The sequence below is a fragment of the Mytilus galloprovincialis genome, chromosome 11 (assembly GCF_965363235.1).
Source record: "Mytilus galloprovincialis chromosome 11, xbMytGall1.hap1.1, whole genome shotgun sequence".
Taxonomy (NCBI): Eukaryota; Metazoa; Mollusca; class Bivalvia; order Mytilida; family Mytilidae; genus Mytilus; species Mytilus galloprovincialis.
Window position 1 is genome coordinate 15,090,436 of NC_134848.1, and position 19,010 is coordinate 15,109,445.

Genomic DNA, 19,010 nt, shown 5'->3' on the forward strand with positions numbered 1-19,010 from the left:
TTCGTATCCCTGGACTTTATACATGTTTACTATTTCGTACCCCTGGACTTTATACATGTTTACTATTTCGTACCCCTGGACTTTATACATGTTTACTATTTCGTAAAATGTATTTGTAGAAGTTCTAACTATTTTTAAGATACAAAACATTTTGAATTTTTATTTTTAACATATATAACATAAAGAAATTGCACCTAGCTGTATAAATGTTATAAAAGCAATTATTGGTTTGACTTACGAATTTTAATATTTGTAATTACACTTTTATTGTTTGTTTGCCAGCTGAATTGCTCCTTAAGGTGGTACCTAACAGTACAGATAACTCTGTAAAATCAGGTAAACGTTTTAATTACGTTGTGTTGTTAAGGGAATATTAAGCTTCTCAGTGATCAAAATTAGAGTTTGTCAAACTGCTATGTAACCAGTGTATTTTTTTCTGATAAATTCGTTGGTTCAAATTTTTTGAAATTTTTATATTTTTGTCAAAGGGCCAAAGTAAATACTTTGTTAAAATTTTATGAAAATTAAACGAGCCAAATTAATTTTAGTGAAGGTGTTGGGTACCACCTTAATTGATTTTCAACTCGTAAAATATGAGGTTAATTAACCAACAGATGAATAATGAGTTGCAACTGTTTTTATGATAGTGTTTTTAACAGTTGTTTTTTGCTAGAAAATGCACTGATTCGAAAAGTAGACAACTTCGGTGATTTTCACATGTATGCACAAGAAGAATGCCATGAATAAAATTGTCAACAACATAATTGACGTCGAGTGGTAATTCATAGTAGATCTTTGAGGAAAATAAAAAAAAAAGACTTTGAACACTAACAACACATTAAGTAGGTATATCACCAGCATGTGTCCACGTGTCTCTCTGGTGAGTTCTAGCTGTCAGTAGAATATTACTGCATGTCTCTTCTTTGAGTTTCCGCAATGTTGTGTAATTTACATGTCTCTCCGTAAGTTCGGGCTGAAAGTTAAAATTAAAAAAAGCACATACGACAGAAAATATTTGTATTACCAGTATATGTAAATATGTCTCTCTGTGAGTTCTGGCTCTCAGTAATACATTGAACATTTGTATAACATTTATTACGTTTATCACCAGTATGTGTACACATGTCTCTTTGTGAGTTCTGGCTCTCAGTAAAACATTGAACACTAGTATCACATTTATTAGGGTAATCACCAGTATGTGTATTCTTGTCTCTCTGTGAGTTTTGACTCTCAGTAAAACATTGACCACTTACACCACATTAATTAGGGTTATCACCAGTATGTTTCCACAAGTACATGTAAGAGCTTGCTGTTAGCAGACATTTACTAGTATATTACACAATCATTAATTGTTATGTCTCGGCAGTCGATAAGCCATGTTCCAAGAACGCTTACACTGGATTATCAAGGTTTACAAAACTGTGTAAGGTCTGACTGTTGTCATGAATGTTTTTTGTTACCATCTCTGTTTAGTAATGACTGTTGTCATGCCTCTGAAACCTTTGTTTTCATCTTTGTGTAAGCTATGACTGTTGTCATGTTTATACGTTCTGGCTGTTTTCATGTCTGTGTAATTTCTGATTGCCATTTACCAATTGACCACATTTATATGTGTCCGTAAGTCTGTAAGCGTTAACTGTCATTCACAAAATAAACATTTACAACACATTAAATGCATGTGTTTATGTAGTTTATTTTCAATGAACTAGTACACATTTTGAAAAGGGACCAACTGCAGCCTGTCTCGCGATGCGATTTTTCACGCATTGCTGAAGACCCATTGGTGGCTATCGTCTGTGTTCTATTCTTAAATCCGGTTGTCTCTTTCACACATTCCTCGTTTCCATTCTCAAGTTTATTTTATTGAATACCGACTTTGAATAAAACTTCATTGCTTGAACCATTGAATTTCTACATAAGTTAACATTTATATATGTTCAAATGTTGTTATTGACATTTTGAACATTTACACAACATTTACAGCCAAATGTCTTTTGTAAGCTGTTACAGTAGTTGACCCATTTATTATGAGATTTTAGCCAAGAAACGAGCTATCTCTACTTTCCGAAGCCGTAGATAATATGTATACCACATGTAGTATGTTTATCACAAGTATGTGCTGTTTCACCACTATCCTGGTTTAGCAGGAAGGTTGAGCGTTCAGAAACGTTACTATCCACGGTATATTCTATATAAGTCTGTCAAAGATCGGACCCTTTTTCCCGTGTGCATGGGTTACATGGGGTTTGCTCATTGTTGAGGCTGTGTGGTGACTTAAATATATATTTTCTTTTCGCTGTAATGTCTGACGGTCGACGTCACAACACGCGCAATCGCTGTGTGTACTCTCACGTGACTAAAAGTTTTCTATAAAACCTGAATTCTTAATTACACACCTATTTATACACCGGTAGTTTAAATCCAAAATGCATTCGACTTAAATCTTAATTGCAACATGAAAGTTTTACCACAAACATGACTAGTATCACATACGCTTAACATTATCAATGTTCTATGATGATTAGGTCATGGTCAAATGACCCAGGCAAGACAGACATGTTAACCTCACAAGCATTCAATGCTTATAGTATCTCATAGACTGACAAAAGTACGAAAATGTATCATTGAAAATGAGGTCACGGTCAGACAATACCTAACAGACAGACAAGTTCACCTTACAATTATGCCAAAATTACATCAAGAATTTGAAAAACATACCGAAACACTATGAACATACAAACTTAACATTGACCAATAATTAAACCTTGGAAATGAGGTCAAGGTCAGATGATACTGGCTAGAACTATACGTATACCTAACAATCTACATTAAATATAGTTGACCTATAATACTAAAAGTACTTAAAAAGAAGACAAAAACTTAAAATTTAACAATGAAACATGAAAATAAGGTCAAGGTCATGTGATACTGGTTAGAACTACTGGGTTGTTTGTTTTACAATCATTCAATACACTAATTATAGTTGAGCTGTTGATTATAGTACATGAAAAAAACCAAGACCTAACCACCATGACCACATCTTCTTTTTATTTTTATTTTTATCTCACATGATATATTCCCGACAAGTCAACATGGTCATTGTCTTATTACAATAATAATGAACTCTCAAACATTCATGACATTGTTATATCACTATTCATGTTTTAATATAGATAAATTCACAGATGAACTTGCATACTAAAGATCCTTGAATAAAAAATAACATTCATTTGGTAAACAATATGTCATGTATGTAACTACAATTCAACTCTTAACAAATATGTATACATGTAAATCACTTAGAGTGCTTTTGAAGGGTTAAAAAAAGATTCACTACATACATCAATATCTCTATGTCATGTATGTATTCTTTTATATCTCTATCTCTATGTATGTGTTCTTATATATCTCTAATCTCTATGTATGTGTTCTAATACATCTCTCATCTCTATGCATGTGTTCTTATACATATTTTAATGTGTTCTTTTACATCACTATCTCTATGTGTTCTTATACGTCTTGATCTCTATGCATGTGTTCTTATATATATTTATATCTATGTGTTCCTATAATCTCTATCTCTATCTGTTCTTATACATCACTATCTCTGTGTGTTCTTATGTATCTCTATCTCTATGTATGTGTTCTTATACATCTCTATCTTAGTGTGTTCTTTTACATCACTATATCTACGTGTTCTTATACATCACTATTTTTATGTGTTCTTATACATCTCTGTATGAATCATCATTTCAAATAGTGTTTCCTCAATAATTCAATCCTCACAATATGTTTTTATGCGTCTGTCATGGTCAGTTTTAATTATCATACAACCCTCTTCTAATTACATCCCATATGTAAGGTTTAATAGTTATTTTCAAGTATGTGTCTTTTTAATGCATCTCTTCTGAAAACAACTTTTCAGCATGTACCCCATGCTTATGATGTTTGTCGCAAGTCTGAATTCATGACATGTACATATACCTGTATACGGGAGTTAAGATGAATTTGAATACATATTATAGATCAAATGCATGACCCAGCTAGCTTGAGCTGGATATGTTAAATCAAATAATAAATATACAGCAGGTCAATTATACATTTATACAAATTTTCAGTAGTCTATGTAAATTACAAACTTGACTTTCAAGATCCCTTTACTATGTTTCAGTATTGTTTAACTGACATTGCAGCAAACACGACAATAATATGGTATTATTGCGTAACAATTTTCATATTGGCTTAGTTATAGGTCCGAGGGTACCATATTGGCCTGAGGCGAAGCCGAAGGCCAATATGGCTGCCCGAGGACCTATAACTAAGCCAATATGAAAATTGTTACGCAATGATACCTTTATTAATTAACCAGTCCAATATGAACTCTAGCCGGGCCAATATGAAGATTGAAAATAGTGTGAAAATCTGACATTCAGGACTTCAATAGTAGTGATTTGAATATGTATCAATGAAAATTGAGGATTTTAATCAAAACAATAAAATAGTAACAATTTTATTAAATAATCAACAGTAAATAAACACAACAAGTAAAAAACATGTTTTTATCTAGTTTTCAGATTAAAGCTCTTGGCTGCAGTTTATAGTATTCTTTCTTTCCCCTGAGTATATGTTAATATTGAAAACACCACCTGTTATAGTTGCACCTGCAAACATGGCCATTGGGTTGTCATGTTTGTTAGCAGTTTGATTATTTGTATTTGATACATTTGCATTTAAATTATTATGAACTAATGTATTTGAGTTTGAAAGTTCACAAGGTTCCTCTGAATCTGATGTCGTCTGTAAATCTGAGTTCGGCAACATGACCTTAGATATTGTGTGAGAAGCTTGTTGCTGTTGTTCAATAGACGGTACTGAATAATGAGTTAAGGTACTAATGCCTTTCCAGCCTCCTAATTGAGCAACTTCATTGGCAGGTCTACCATTTTGAAGTAGTGTGGTAGCAAAAGTTTTACGTCCCGAATGATTAACCTTTCTTCCTTGAAGATCTCCTTTTTCTGCCATATTTTTTACCATTTTACCTAATTTATCTTTGCCTATGGTTTGGCGAGTGTACCATATTTCCTCATGTTTATTATCTAAAGGCCTCAAATAAAATCTATGTTCATCAGTTAATGTGTCTTGAGGTCTATGCCGTTTGTATTCCTTGTAAACATGAATAGGGCAATTACTTCCTCCTTCCCCGAAAATCTTTGGCGTAATATCCCGGAAATCCCTGCTTTTTGCTCCACTACGGGTTTTGGTGCTTCTTTCTGAAAAAAGTATGCTTATGTCAATATTTAAAGAAGAATTATCCTTCCTGTCTGTACAAAACTTTCACTTTTATATAACAAAAAACATGTATTGCATAGTAAATAAGATTTGTTTTGATAAATATAAAACAATGGTTAATATCCTTAAAAGCACAAATTACTAACTTTTGTCAGGACTGTTGTACATGTACATCCATTATCCACAGAAGTATATATTCTGTGATTTCTAAAAGATTTAAAATATCAACTATTTAAATGATGGAAATCATAACATAATCTCACCATTAAATTCCAAATACTCCTTTCCATCAGATGTAGCTTTTAACTTGACATCTCCCCATGTCATGTTAACATGGTCTTGTCGACCTCGTAGACCAAAGTATGTTGCATTATTTAAAAACACAGCATTCAGTAATGCATCAGGGTTTTCTGGAAAAAGAAAAAAAAAAGAACTTAACTAAAATACATGTATCTTAATGTAAATATCCAACTTAAAATAGTATTTAAAGGACAAATACTGTATCAAAATGCAAAAGACCTCTGGAGACACTCTCATTGTTCAAGACCTTATGTGTATTTTAAACATTTTTTATTAGAACAACCATTTAATAATCAGGGATGGATAGAGGGCGACAAGGAAATAAAATAATTTGTTTGCCACAAGGTTAGAAAAATGTTTAATTAAAAGTTACTGACTGACACGCTGGAATACAACATTTTTTTTAAACTTACGTGTTCCAATAACGCCTTTCTCCCTCAAGATTTGGATTTCCTCAGTCGTCAAAGGTTCAGCTCTGTTTGGCTTACTGCCCTTGCCCAATGACTTTAATGCCTTTCGCTTCGCTTCTAATACCCGTCTTGTGTGGTTGAACTCAGGATCCTTTTTAATACTGAAACATTAAAGAAAAGATATGCATAATATCTGACATGTAATTTTTGTATGTACATGTTTTATACTTATAGCAAAGAGAAACCAAGGAATATTCATTGTACACAAGCTTAAGATCATCAAAACCACATTGACCCAGATGATATATATAGTTTTTACCAAAAAAAATGACACAAGGCTAAAATTAAAATATTGGCACTGAATATTCGAGTCATAATGCTTGACAGAATAATGCAAAGGCTATCATGCTATATCAAGACAAGGGAGTTACATGTCTCACAGATATCAAATAATCTACATGAAAATAATCGTACCTTATACTACTTTTTGAGTCCTTCAAATGTCTATCCAAGCTGTTGAACATAGAGGATAAAGAGTCAGGCTCATATTCGTCACCATTTTTCTTCAGGACTCCAAGAAAAAATCTTGATAACAGACTGTCCAAGTCTTTGGCAGGTATTTCCACTGAATCACGCATTTCTCCAACAGATATGAAAAAATCCAGCATCACTTTCAAGTCACTCTTTGTTTTAGTTTTTGTGTTCTTGTTAACACTTAAAGCTAGAAAAGAGTCAGTGTCTTCATCAGTGACAGAGCGAAACCTCTTGCTACTCGAGCTATTTTCTTTGTCTGATTCGTCAATCTCATGATTCTGTGCATTTTCAATGTCCTGCAGAATTTCATTTGGGAAGTTGAAATTCGCTGAATCAACTTCTTCCAGAATCAAATTTCCTTCCCCATTGACATCCGCGAGATTTCTCTTGATGTACTCTGCCTCCCTATTAGATAAATCGTCGTAGTGAAAATAGTCTTCAACTAACGCATCCATCGCATCATCTATATTTTTTATAGAGCTATTGCTCCATCGTTTTGTTGTCATTTTCTCCTGTCAGACGACACTAGCCGTAGTTCTCTAGAGTTATCGGGATTTCAACCGATTAGTCTAGAGCTAATCGAATATGCTAATATTGGGCTTGCTAAACCCGGGCCAATACGGAAAAATCCGTATTGGCCTTATAGGACAAAATTATCGATTTGGCAGTTTTACTCGTATTTAGTCAAATAAGCTCCAGTTAATTAATAATACAGCTTATCATCTGTATGTGTTTTTATGTGTCTCTGGAAATTACCAAGCTGACTGTATCCCAGTCCACATACACATAATACATCACAGACTCAGTAATGAGGTTTACCGCCTGTATGTGTTCTCATGTGTCTCTGTAAATTACCAAGCTGACTGTATCCCAGTCCACATACACATAATACATCACAGACTCAGTAATGAGGTTTACCGCCTGTATGTGTTCTCGCGTGACTTCTTAAATGACCAAGCTGACTAAAATCTTTACCACATACATCACAGTTATGAGGTTTATCGCCTGTATGTGTTCTCATGTGTTTTTGTAAACTACCAAGCTGAGTAAACCGTTTACCACATACATCACACCCATGAGGTTTATCGCCTGTATGTGTTCTCATATGAATTTTCAAATTACAATGCTCACTAAACCTTTTACCACATACATTACATTCATGAGGTTTGTCACCGGTATGTGTTCTCGCGTGACTTCTTAAATTACCAAGCTGACTAAAATCTTTACCACATACATCACAGTTATGAGGTTTATCACCTGTGTGTGTTCGCATGTGAGTCTGTAAACTACCATGGTGACTAAACCCTTTACAACATACATCACATATATAAGGTTTATCACCTGTATGTGTTCTCATGTGAATCCGTAAATTACTTATACGACTAAACCCTTTACCACATTCACCACAGTCATAAGGTTTATCACCTGTATGTGTTCTCATGTGAATCTGTAAACTACCAAGGTGACTAAATCCTTTACTGCATACATCACAGCGATGAGGTTTTTCACCAGTATGTATTCTCATATGTCTCTTTAAGGTACTACTTTGAGTAAATTCTCTAGCACAGACATCACATTTATGAGGTTTTTCACCAGTATGTATTCTCATGTGTTCCTTTAAGTTACAGCTGAGAGAAAAACGTTTAGCACAAGCATCACATTTATGAAGTTTTTCACCAGTACATGTATCATTTGTATGTGTTCTCATATGTCTCTTTAATTCACTATTTCGAGAAAATTTTCTAAAACAAACATCACATTTATGAGGGTTCTCACCAGCATGTGTTCTCGCATGTCTCTTTAAGTCACCACTTTGACTAAATACTCTAGCACAAACATCACATTTATGAAGTGTTTTACCAGCCTGTGTGTAGTTGTGTCTCTGTACACAGCTACTTAGAGTACCATTGATTGCAACTAAATCCTCTCCTCCCTCACTTATAGTACCATTGATTGTGACTAAATCCTCTCCTCCCTCACTAATAGTACCATTGATTGTGACTAAATACTCTCCTCCCTCACTTATAGTACCATTGATTGTGACTAAATCCTCTCCTCCCTCACTTATAGTACCATTGATTGCAACTAAATCCTCTCCTTCCTCACTTATAGTGCCATTGATTGTGACTAAATCCTCTCCTCCCTCACTTATAGTACCATTGATTGTGACTAAATCCTCTCCTCCCTCACTTATAGTACCATTGATTGCGACTAAATCCTCTCCTCCCTCACTTATAGTACCATTGATTGCGACTAAATCCTCTCCTCCCTCACTTATAGTACCATTGATTGTGACTAAATCCTCGCCTCCCTCACTTATAGTACCACTGATTGTGACTAAATCCTCGCCTCCCTCACTAATAGTACCATTGATTGTGACTAAATCCTCTCCTCCCTCACTTATAGTACCATTGATTGTGACTAAATCCTCGCCTCCCTCACGTATAGTACCATTGATTGTGACTAAATCCTCTCCTCCATCTAACATCTTATTAATCATGTTAATTAGGTTTATCTCAGTATGTGAGTTCTTACACAACTCTATAAGGAACAAAAAAAAAGACATATTAATATGATAAACCTTTTGATACTTTTCTGCAATTGACACACATGTCATATACAACAAATCGTTTTTGACATTCTCTGCATTTATGGGGGGGGGGGGGGGGTTCTAATCTTGAATCCCGCTTACTGTTTTGTCAGATTCCCGTACCCCGCTTACACTATGCACATAAGCAATTCTCTTCTTTTTGTAATTCATGTGTCCCGCTAGACTTTATTTCCCGTTTTCACGGCACAATAATTGGACTTTCATGTGTCAGGCTTACAAAATATCTGCAACCCCGCATCATACTTACCCTAATGAGACCCACTTTATGCATCTGTATGTTTGAGTAATTCTTACAACCTATATACAATGATATACATGATATTATATATACGACATGTTAAACAAATTTATATGATGTACTGCGGCGAGTGCCTCATTGATGTATACCTCACATGGTTGCTGCCTTACTAGTCCCATTGTACATTGCTGTTTTTCATGTAACAATAACCATGATAACGCAATGTAACTGTAGCCTCAATAATTACTGTTACATTCGTAATAAAACAGGTCCTTACCCAACCAGGCATTCCGGCATTTAGTCTCCAATGTAACAATAATATTTTTATTATTGTTACATTTCCATGTAACCGTAGCCAGTGCCTTTCCTCATTGTCGAAGTCCAAGTGGTTGCCTTTAATTTCTAACAGGCATGACAGGATGCATCTAGATACTTTATTTAACTTCGGAGCATAGTTGTCTCATAAAATGATTAATTACCAATCACGTATACAGGAATCCTAACAGTTTAATTTTTGATTAAATTCGGTCAAATGAGAATCGTAAAAACATTACTTTTTCTCGTCATTTCTCCGTTGACTCAATGCTAAATTACCGATACCCATGTCTACTTGTACAACAAATAAAGAAATTCCGTTAATAAAAAAAAAACTTTGCAAATTGATTAACTTAAGTAGATTCAAACATATATCTGTCGAAAAAATACTATTTGAAACAGTTTAATTTCTGGTCTATTTCGGTCAAAAATTGATTTAAAAAAATGAATATTTCGGGATTTTTCAAAATGGCGGATGATGTATATGGAGATGTTGCATCAAATCTGAGATCAAATCAAAGATTTGTATAGTACGACCTTCCTTGATTAAATTATTTTTTTTATGTAGAATCTCTAATGTTTCTGTTATTTTCTTTGGTGATATTTCGATATGATTGATTTCAAAATTTCTTGATAAAGAAATATTATTTTAAGAGTGACACGGGAACATTTTATTTTGACCGCCTGATATCTAAGATATATACTTTTACTAGAAAATAGTAAACAATAAAATTTTCTCTGCTTTTTTAAAAGCGTTTTTCCTGTTTTCTGTATAATTTATCTTTTTTTAGAAATATATTTATACTTTCCTTTTAGAACCAAAAAATATTTACGTCCCGAGACAGAAAAAAATCCAAACAATAATAATAGATAAATATTCTATACCTTCAAAATCCCATCACTTGACGACCAGGTGACCTCTGACTTGGGTTGTAATGTTACATAACAATATATTGTCAGGTAGACGTGCAAACCAAAAGCAACCAGGTGACATTAAACATCCTGTGTATACATGCATGTATTACCAGAGTTTGAATTTTATGATATACAAAAGTTTTCATACAAATATATCTTCTCTTTCCCGTGTCAAATCAGAAGAAGAATGTATCATAATAAACTTTAAGAAAATATGAACAATATAAAACAATTTCTTTAAAAAAATACTTTTGTTTTAAAAGATAATCAAATTAATATTTATGTTTCTATAATTATATATTTTAAAGAAATATTTTGATTCAAATTCTAATTTAAATGGATTTGTTTTATTTCGTAGAAAATTAAACAAGATTTCATTGAATATGATTTTATTAATTTTTTTTTTATTAATCTAATATTTTAAGGAAAATCCAGGCATTCAATAAATTGATATACAGTTAAACTTGTGTAAAAAAAAAATGTTATTGTATACATTTCAACATAGACATATACTAGTATACAATTGCCTCTGATTTCAACGACATTGTATACACGACAGAGTTTATATCAGTCCTGATGAATATGACTGATATAGTTGGGTATGATATTTTTACCGTCTTACATATGACAAAATACAGTCTGGACAAGCAGATAATAGCTTCTTCATAATTTTCACGTTATAAACAGTGTCAAGTCTACCCATTTATTGCTCACTCCAGTTTGTAAAGAATAAAATAAACCATCGTCTTCTAAGAGTTTCTAATAAACTTACTTTGTTTTTGAAGGGAGAATTTAAGTCGGGGGAAAGTTCAGTTCAGTTTCTTGTATATTCCTCCATTAATTGTGGAGCACTACCCAAAGGGTATAGTTTTAGCAACTATGTACACCTTAAAACATAAGGAAACAAATAATTATATACAGATGACTGAATTTGGTTATAATAATCACTAAATGATAAATATCATAATTAATTCAATGGATTGTCATCATAAAGTTTTAAAAGATATATAATAATTCATATGTGCTGGGTTGTAAGAAAATTTTAAGAGACAACTGCATATATTTACAAATAAGAATTAAAATGGTCTCAAATTAAAATTACTTATAATTATTAGTTAAGAGTGCTATAAATACATCAGGAACTATAATGAAAATTATATTTTATAAGACTTATGTCAAATGGTAGGGGTTTGGAAAAATTTGAGCTAATATATATACATAAATTTTCTTCACAGTTTATTTTACTATATGGGGATCTTGTCATTATTCTTTAAATTATAACTGATATCTTACAATTTTAAAAAGAGAAGATTTATTTTAAATACATGTACTTATAAGTCATAAAATAGTAAGATGATATACTATTAGTAATGAACTGTTTTATTTTAAAAAGTTTGCTTATACTGTACTTGTGATCAAGTTTTTTATCCTTTTTGTGCGCATCGGCAAACTAAGTGAAAGAGACCAACGTTGTATTCTTCAATATGTATTTCCTTCCAATAATGGAACACTATGGAACGCCACGACTGCCTTATGTTAATAATCAGCATTATACGCAGTGTTCACAGCATTATATGAAGTGATCACAGCATTATATGTAGTGCTCACAACATTATATGAAGTGATCACAGCATTATATGCAGTGCTCACAGCATTATATGCAGTGTTCACAACATTATATGAAGTGCTCACAACATTATATTAAGTGCTCACAACATTATATTAAGTGCTCACAACATTATATTAAGTGCTCACAACATTATATTAAGTGTTCACAACATTATACGTTTTTTGTTGTATGATGAGATTGATGTATGATGAGATTTATGAATGATGAGATCATTCGGTAAACTTCGTTTTTTAGCGGAAATTACCGAATCCATAATTGGTAAATTACGGTAAATTAATGCCCAGCAAACAAATTTAAACAGTTATTATTATATATGTGATCATTAAGGCAGTATACAATATTTAAAACGGATTGAAATAAGTAAATTAAGAAGTATGATCAATTTAACCCAAGTTTATTCCACACCAGGGCATTTTAAACTTATTTTGAGGATTAGTTTCACCATATTCACAACTTAATATGTATATATATTTACTAGAACACATCCGTGATATCGCGGGTCTGTGACTGAATTAAAGAATATAACTATGCGTAAGCCTTATTGTAGTATTGGTATTGTCATCTGATAAAGTCATGCCGATTATAAGATGAAGTTTTCTCTGCTTTAACATCTTTCTGTTTGAACCCGTCGACCTGGAACTTGTCAATTTAATATTGGTATTATTGATTTTGTTTGGAAAACAAAAGTCTCTGGAAAGGAGTATTTTTTAATCAACAGTTTTGTCCTTTATGAGTTATGAATAAAATTGAATCTTTGATTCGCTGTTTTACGTCTAACAAATTGAAAACTGTACATGCTGTACTTATACGCCTTGTTTTAAGTCCAGATTTTTATTATTCGTATTGTCATCTTAGAAAGTCATACTGATTAAAGTACTACAATCGGGAACAATGTGACAATGATTGAATTAAGTAGTTTCAACCCTGTGATTACGACCCGTGTATATAGCAAAATCTTAAATACAGCGTTTCGTGATACTCCTGTCAGATGCGGAACGTACAGATAATGTAATAGTTAATAGGTGAATATATTATTGGTATCGATTCGACCCGGAACTTAATTATTGGCAATATTAATTATGTGGAAAACAAAAGGGTCTGGAGTGATGTTATTTTTAATTAACAGCATGGTACTATATTAGTTATATATACTCTCAGATCAGTACTTATAGTGTCTTTTTATTGTTGGGATATACAAGTACCCGCCCACATGCACGTTCACTCTATTTTCTTGTTAGATCATATGTATTTATATTTGTACCCATCTAATGAGTTAATATAAAAAAGAAGATGTGGTATGATTGCCAATGAGACAACTATCCACAAAGTACCAAAATGACACAATCATTAACAACTATAGGTCACTGTACGGCCTTCAACAATGAGCAAAGCCCATACCGCATAGTCAGCTTTAAAAGGCCCCGATACGACCATGTAAAACAATTCAAACGAGAAAACTAACAAGCCTTTTACAACTGATTTTCATAGTTCGTTCTTATGTTGTTCTGTTACGCCACTGTCCCAGGTTAGAGGGAGGATACCAACATCTCGCTAACATGTTAAAACCCGCCACATTTTGCATATATGTGGCCGTCCCAAGTCAGGAGGAGCCTTTATTTCTGTGGTTGTCGTTTGTTAATTAATGTGTTATATACATGTTAGTTTTTCGATCGTTTGTTTGTACATAACTTAGGAATATTTTTCGTTTATCATTTCGGGGCCTTCTATAGCTGACTATCCGGTATGGGCTTTCCTCATTGTTGAAGGTCGTACTGTGGCCGTTTAGCTGTTTAAAATTTCTGTGATGTCATTTTGTCTCTTGTGGAAAGTTGTTTCATTGGCAAGCATACCACTTTTATATATATACATGTATGTACCGTGCAAACTGACGAACAAACGTAGTAAATGTTTTATTCATCCCCACAAACTCAATTTTCATAAGAGCTGATAACTTTAAATGAAATTGTTAAACAGGGTCTTGAAAGGGTAAATTTTTCTATGAAAGTTTAAATTTCTATATAAGACTGCTGATCATATTTAGAAGACAATCTTAGTACTTGCCGTGCTAAAAAGCTTGTAAAAAATGGAATAATTGATGTAAAGTTATGTTTAACACCTACAGTGAAATACTTTAAACTGCATTTTCCATATCTGTTAGATACTTATTCATGTAAAAATGCCAAATTCTGAAAATCGATGCCAAAAATGACTCTATCATGACATATATAAGCTAGCGTAATATGGCACCTATGTGTTATAGAAAGCTGACTGTTTTATTAACCGGATTTTTGTGACAAAAATGTCGGTTATTGATTTGGGGATGTACGGCGGGCGGCCGGGCGGTCGGGCGGCCGGGCGGGCGGGCGGGCGGGCGGCAATCAAATGTTGTCCGTGCATTAACTCATGAACCGTTCAACCAAAGCTTTTAAAATTTTAATATGTTATTCCTGACAACTATACGAAGGTCAAGTTCAATAATGGCGATTTTGACTTTTACCGTTCAGGAGTTATGGTTCTTGAAAGATTGAAAAATGGAGTTGTCCGTGCATTTACGCATGAACTGTTCTACCAAAGCTTCCCAAATTTTAATATGTTGTTACTAATGAAAGAATGGAGGTCAAGTTCAATAATGACGAATTTGACTTTTACCGTTCAGGAGTTATGGTTCTTGAAAGATTGAAAAATGGAGTTTCCAGTCGTGTCCGTGCATTTATGCATGAACTGTTCTACCAAAGCTTCTGAAATTTTAATATGCTGTTACTGATGACAAAATGGAGGTCAAGTTCAATAATGACGATTTTGACTTTTACCGTTCAGGAGTTGTGGTTCTTGAAAGATTGAAAAATGGTTTTTCCCGTCGTGTCCGTGCATTTTCTCATGAACCATTCAACCAAAGCTTTTGAAATTTTCATATGTTGTTACTGATGACAAAATAGAGGTCAAGTTCAATAATGACGTTCAAAAATGGCGTTTCCATTCAGGTTGTTGCATTTACTCATGAACCATTCAATCTAAGCTTTTCAAATTTTAATATGTTGATACTGATGACAAAATGGAGGTCAAATTTGATATTGACGATTTTCACTTTCACCATTCATCAGTAATGGTTCTTGTGATATTGCCAGGACACAAATAAATGTTAATAAATCCGGTTTGCTGTCGTTGTGACAGCCTCTTGTTTAAAAGGTAATTAAGCTTTTTAAAACTGAGTACGGACTATAAAGTGGCACCTTGCTAAATTTCTTCAGTAGGAAATGAACTCGAGAATATATCATACAAATTTTCCTACGATATTTCATTAAATAAACTTTTTTATTATTTAACTTACATTTTGCCATTCGTATTTCTTACGACGAACAGAACTACTTCAATCATTCACCTCTCAGTTTCATCTTTTCCTTACTTATTTCAATCAGTTTTAAATATTGTATGCTACCTTATGATAACATGATTTTAATAACTTTTTAAATTTGTTTGCTGGGCATTACCGTTATTTACCAATAATGGATTCGGTAATTTCCGCTAAAAAACGAAGTTTACCGAATGATCTCATCATTCATAAATCTCATCATACATCAATCTCATCATACAACAAAAAACGTATAATGTTGTGAACACTTAATATAATGTTGTGAGCACTTAATATAATGTTGTGAGCACTTAATATAATGTTGTGAGCACTTCATATAATGTTGTGAACACTGCATATAATGCTGTGAGCACTGCATATAATGCTGTGATCACTTCATATAATGTTGTGAGTACTACATATAATGCTGTGATCACTTCATATAATGTTGTGAACACTGCGTATAATGCTGATTATTAACATAAGGCAGTCGTGGCGTTCCATAGAACACCTCCTCAACGGATAGGAATCGCCGTTTTATATATTATAAGTGCACTGCTACATAGTTTCTCTGTTTATAATGAACATAAAACATTGCGTCTTCGATATACCCAGATAGTAATAAAGACAAATACATCAAAATGGTATCAAAATAAAATCAGTTTAATAGCTTAGCCAGACGCACAGTTGTAAAGTCTGTAAAAGGGACAATTAATCAAAAGATGGTTAAATTTATTTTTATCACATAGTTAGGGAGGAGGTCAAACTGGCTATAAGTTTTGCTATCCTAAATTATTTTTTTAAATTATGGTTAAAATGATAGATATTAAAGTTGGATCGTAATTTTATATAGCGGGGACCATAATAGGGTTTACAGACAGAAAATCATCGGCAAACTAAGTGATTTCTTTTCTTCCAGAGCATGCATAAACTATTTGCCCCTTGACAACTATACAAACAGATTAATCAATCATTGTAAGGAAACACTCTTCATGAGCTTACATGCTAACATGCGCATGCTAAAATGTTTTAAAAACATTCAAATTTATTTTCAGCGCATGTTCAATTGTGTAAATTTGTCCTTTGACTGAGTTAAGCCATTTTAATTGATACTTTATAATGTAAAATTGAGAATGGAAATGGGGAATATGTGTCTTCTTACACTATTGTTTCAGGTAAGGGTGAAGGTTGGTACCTATGAAAACGTTTAAACCCGCTGCATTTGTTTGCACATGTCTTATGTCAGGAGCATGATTCACAGTAGTTGTCGTTTGTTGATGTGATTCATAGTGTTTCTCGTTTTTGTTATACAGATGAGACCGATGGTTTTCCATATGAATGGTTCTACTCGAGTCCTTTTTGGGACCCTTTATAGCTTCCTGTTCGATGTAAGCAAATGCTCCGTGTTGAAGTACGTACTTTGACCTATAATGGTTTACTTTTACATATTCTGAAATGGATTGAGAGTTGTCTCATTGGCACTCATACAACATCTTCTTTTTTGTCACAGATGTCTATACCAGTTAATCTATATTCATGTTTAGGAACCACAAGGGAATATAAATAAGATCACTGTTGTTCTTTTTCTGATCGTCAGTAGAACTCTTGAAAAAGTAGATTAATGTAAAGGGAGTGTAAGACTTATTATTATTATAAGAACCCTTATTGTCTAAATTGCCTTGCATAACCAATTTATCCTGATGTTCCATTGAATTAAAGTTCTTATTTCCATCATAGTCGACCCCTATTACTGATTGCAAGTATTGTTACAATGTAATTTGTCCTCGTCCTGCACATGCGTTAACTTATTTGCCACTGCATATTCAGATAAAATAAAAAATTAGAAAACACCCTTCATGATAGCACATGATATAACATGTATTTAAAGGCATTATTGTTTCGCATGTCTTTGCGGGGGTGGGGTGGAGCTAGGATGTAAAATGTAGTCCTGTCTTTGTTAACTGTAATCTTTGTCCTATCTTTTTACTTCAATCTATTCTGTCCTTTTTTTGTATTAGTTATCCTGATATTTTTTTTACATAAAGTTGCTATCCAGCGTTAAATTTTTGGATAAAAGTGTCATCCTGACCTTTTTTTTACATTCAAGCTTCCCTCACCTCTAACAATTAAATTGTATCTACCTTATGTAACAAAGTGGCGAGTCTTGGAAGAATCTATGTAAATTAAATTTTTTTATCTTACAGAGAACTTTTGAAGTAATCCCTAAAGTGTATCTACGATTTAGAAAGCAAATTTACAGATCTAACATTGTTGGGTTGATGTTTAGACGAGTTGTATACGATTTAGACAAATACATACTATTTGTTTTTTGGTTCAATTTTAATAAAAGCATATTTTAAAATTTTGCGCTATATAGGCCGTCAGTTTCATGTTTATCACAAATTTGTAAACACAAGCTGAAAACATCGCCGGAGTATTATTGACTTGCAATATGTTAAAGGTCTCATTGTGACTTTGAGCAGAAAAAACAGCAATAAAAGCGTTGTTCCATTGCTTTTTGTGTCTTTTACTGTGCGTATACTGGTCCGAGAACACAATTAATTCGTAGTGCATTTCTTTTAGAACATAAATGAAAATTTAAAAAATCCAACCTGCGTTTTCTCAATGAAACTTTTACAGTGTGTTGTACTACTTTTGGAACAAATTATATCAAAATTATAGAAAACTTCATCGTCTCTAACTCAAAATATGGACAATTTTATCTTTAGGGCGTCTTGACATCTTTTGGCCGGTTTCGAAGTGCTATTTTTCAACCTTTTTCACCTGGACCAAATCACTACTTTCCTTTAAAATTCGGGACCCTAATTTTTTTACAGTGTAATTTCACCCCCCTACTTACAATTTGAGGCATTAAACATGGAGAAATAAATTTGGAAGGGGTATAAAAAGTAATGGCAAGTAACCCACTGTTAACACTAGGGACTATAAGGGACGACAATTGTGGTCTCGGACCTATACTTATTATGTGTCATGGATACCATAGATACCCCATATCCATTCAATATTATTTTATGATAGCAAGTTTTGCCGCCGAATAATTCTGTTTATTTTGGGGTATTCGGTCTTCCTCCACCAATAAATATTGTCCACTACGATATAGCCGAGAGTGCCGAAGTGGCGTTTAACACCAAAACTAAACCAGTTGTCCATTCTGAATCAGAGTGTTTGTGAACATTGGTGGTAAAGATTGCTATTAATTTGAATTTGCTATGAAAACAATATTGTATTGGGAGTTATTTCCCCTGGTTTTAAATCGTAGTTGAATAAGTTCTAGTACGAATCAATGCACAACTGATGGTACCCTGTCAAGCTTTATGATTAAACACATCAACACATGAGACATAATGTAACTTTATTATTGAACGTTAACACATAAACACCTTTAAGGTAACTTGTAA

At 33.2% G+C, this 19,010-nt stretch overlaps 2 protein-coding genes across 2 annotated transcripts in view; both read right to left on the bottom strand.

Annotated features, from left to right (window-relative positions):
- Positions 1–4,496: 4,496 nt before the first annotated feature.
- Positions 4,497–7,238, bottom strand: LOC143051680 (uncharacterized). The gene is made up of 4 exons (XM_076224589.1): positions 6,474–7,238; positions 6,003–6,160; positions 5,553–5,699; positions 4,497–5,270 (listed from the first exon to the last, which is right to left on the bottom strand). Exons 1-4 carry the CDS (start codon positions 7,037–7,039, stop codon positions 4,576–4,578), a joined length of 1,566 nt encoding a protein of 521 aa, XP_076080704.1. The 5' UTR covers positions 7,040–7,238; the 3' UTR covers positions 4,497–4,575.
- A 6-nt stretch (positions 7,239–7,244) lies between these two features.
- Positions 7,245–19,010, bottom strand: part of LOC143051678 (uncharacterized) — a 174,970-nt gene continuing 163,204 nt past the window's right edge. The window contains exon 2 of the mRNA XM_076224588.1: positions 7,245–9,074. Coding sequence (XP_076080703.1) covers positions 7,435–9,033 — 1,599 coding nt within the window. The 5' untranslated portion in view covers positions 9,034–9,074 and the 3' untranslated portion in view covers positions 7,245–7,434. The remainder of the gene's footprint in view (positions 9,075–19,010) is intronic.

What these genes read in the sequence shown, in the direction of transcription:
- LOC143051680 (XM_076224589.1), bottom strand. Translation starts at nt 7,039, where the DNA reads ATGACAACAAAACGATGGAGCAATAGCTCTATAAAAAATATAGATGAT. An exon ending in GACTCAAAAAGTAGTATAAG is followed by an intron (nt 6,161 to 6,473) that starts GTACGATTATTT and finishes TTAATGTTTCAG; the next exon opens with TATTAAAAAGGATCCTGAGT. An exon ending in GAAAGGCGTTATTGGAACAC is followed by an intron (nt 5,700 to 6,002) that starts GTAAGTTTAAAA and finishes TTCTTTTTCCAG; the next exon opens with AAAACCCTGATGCATTACTG.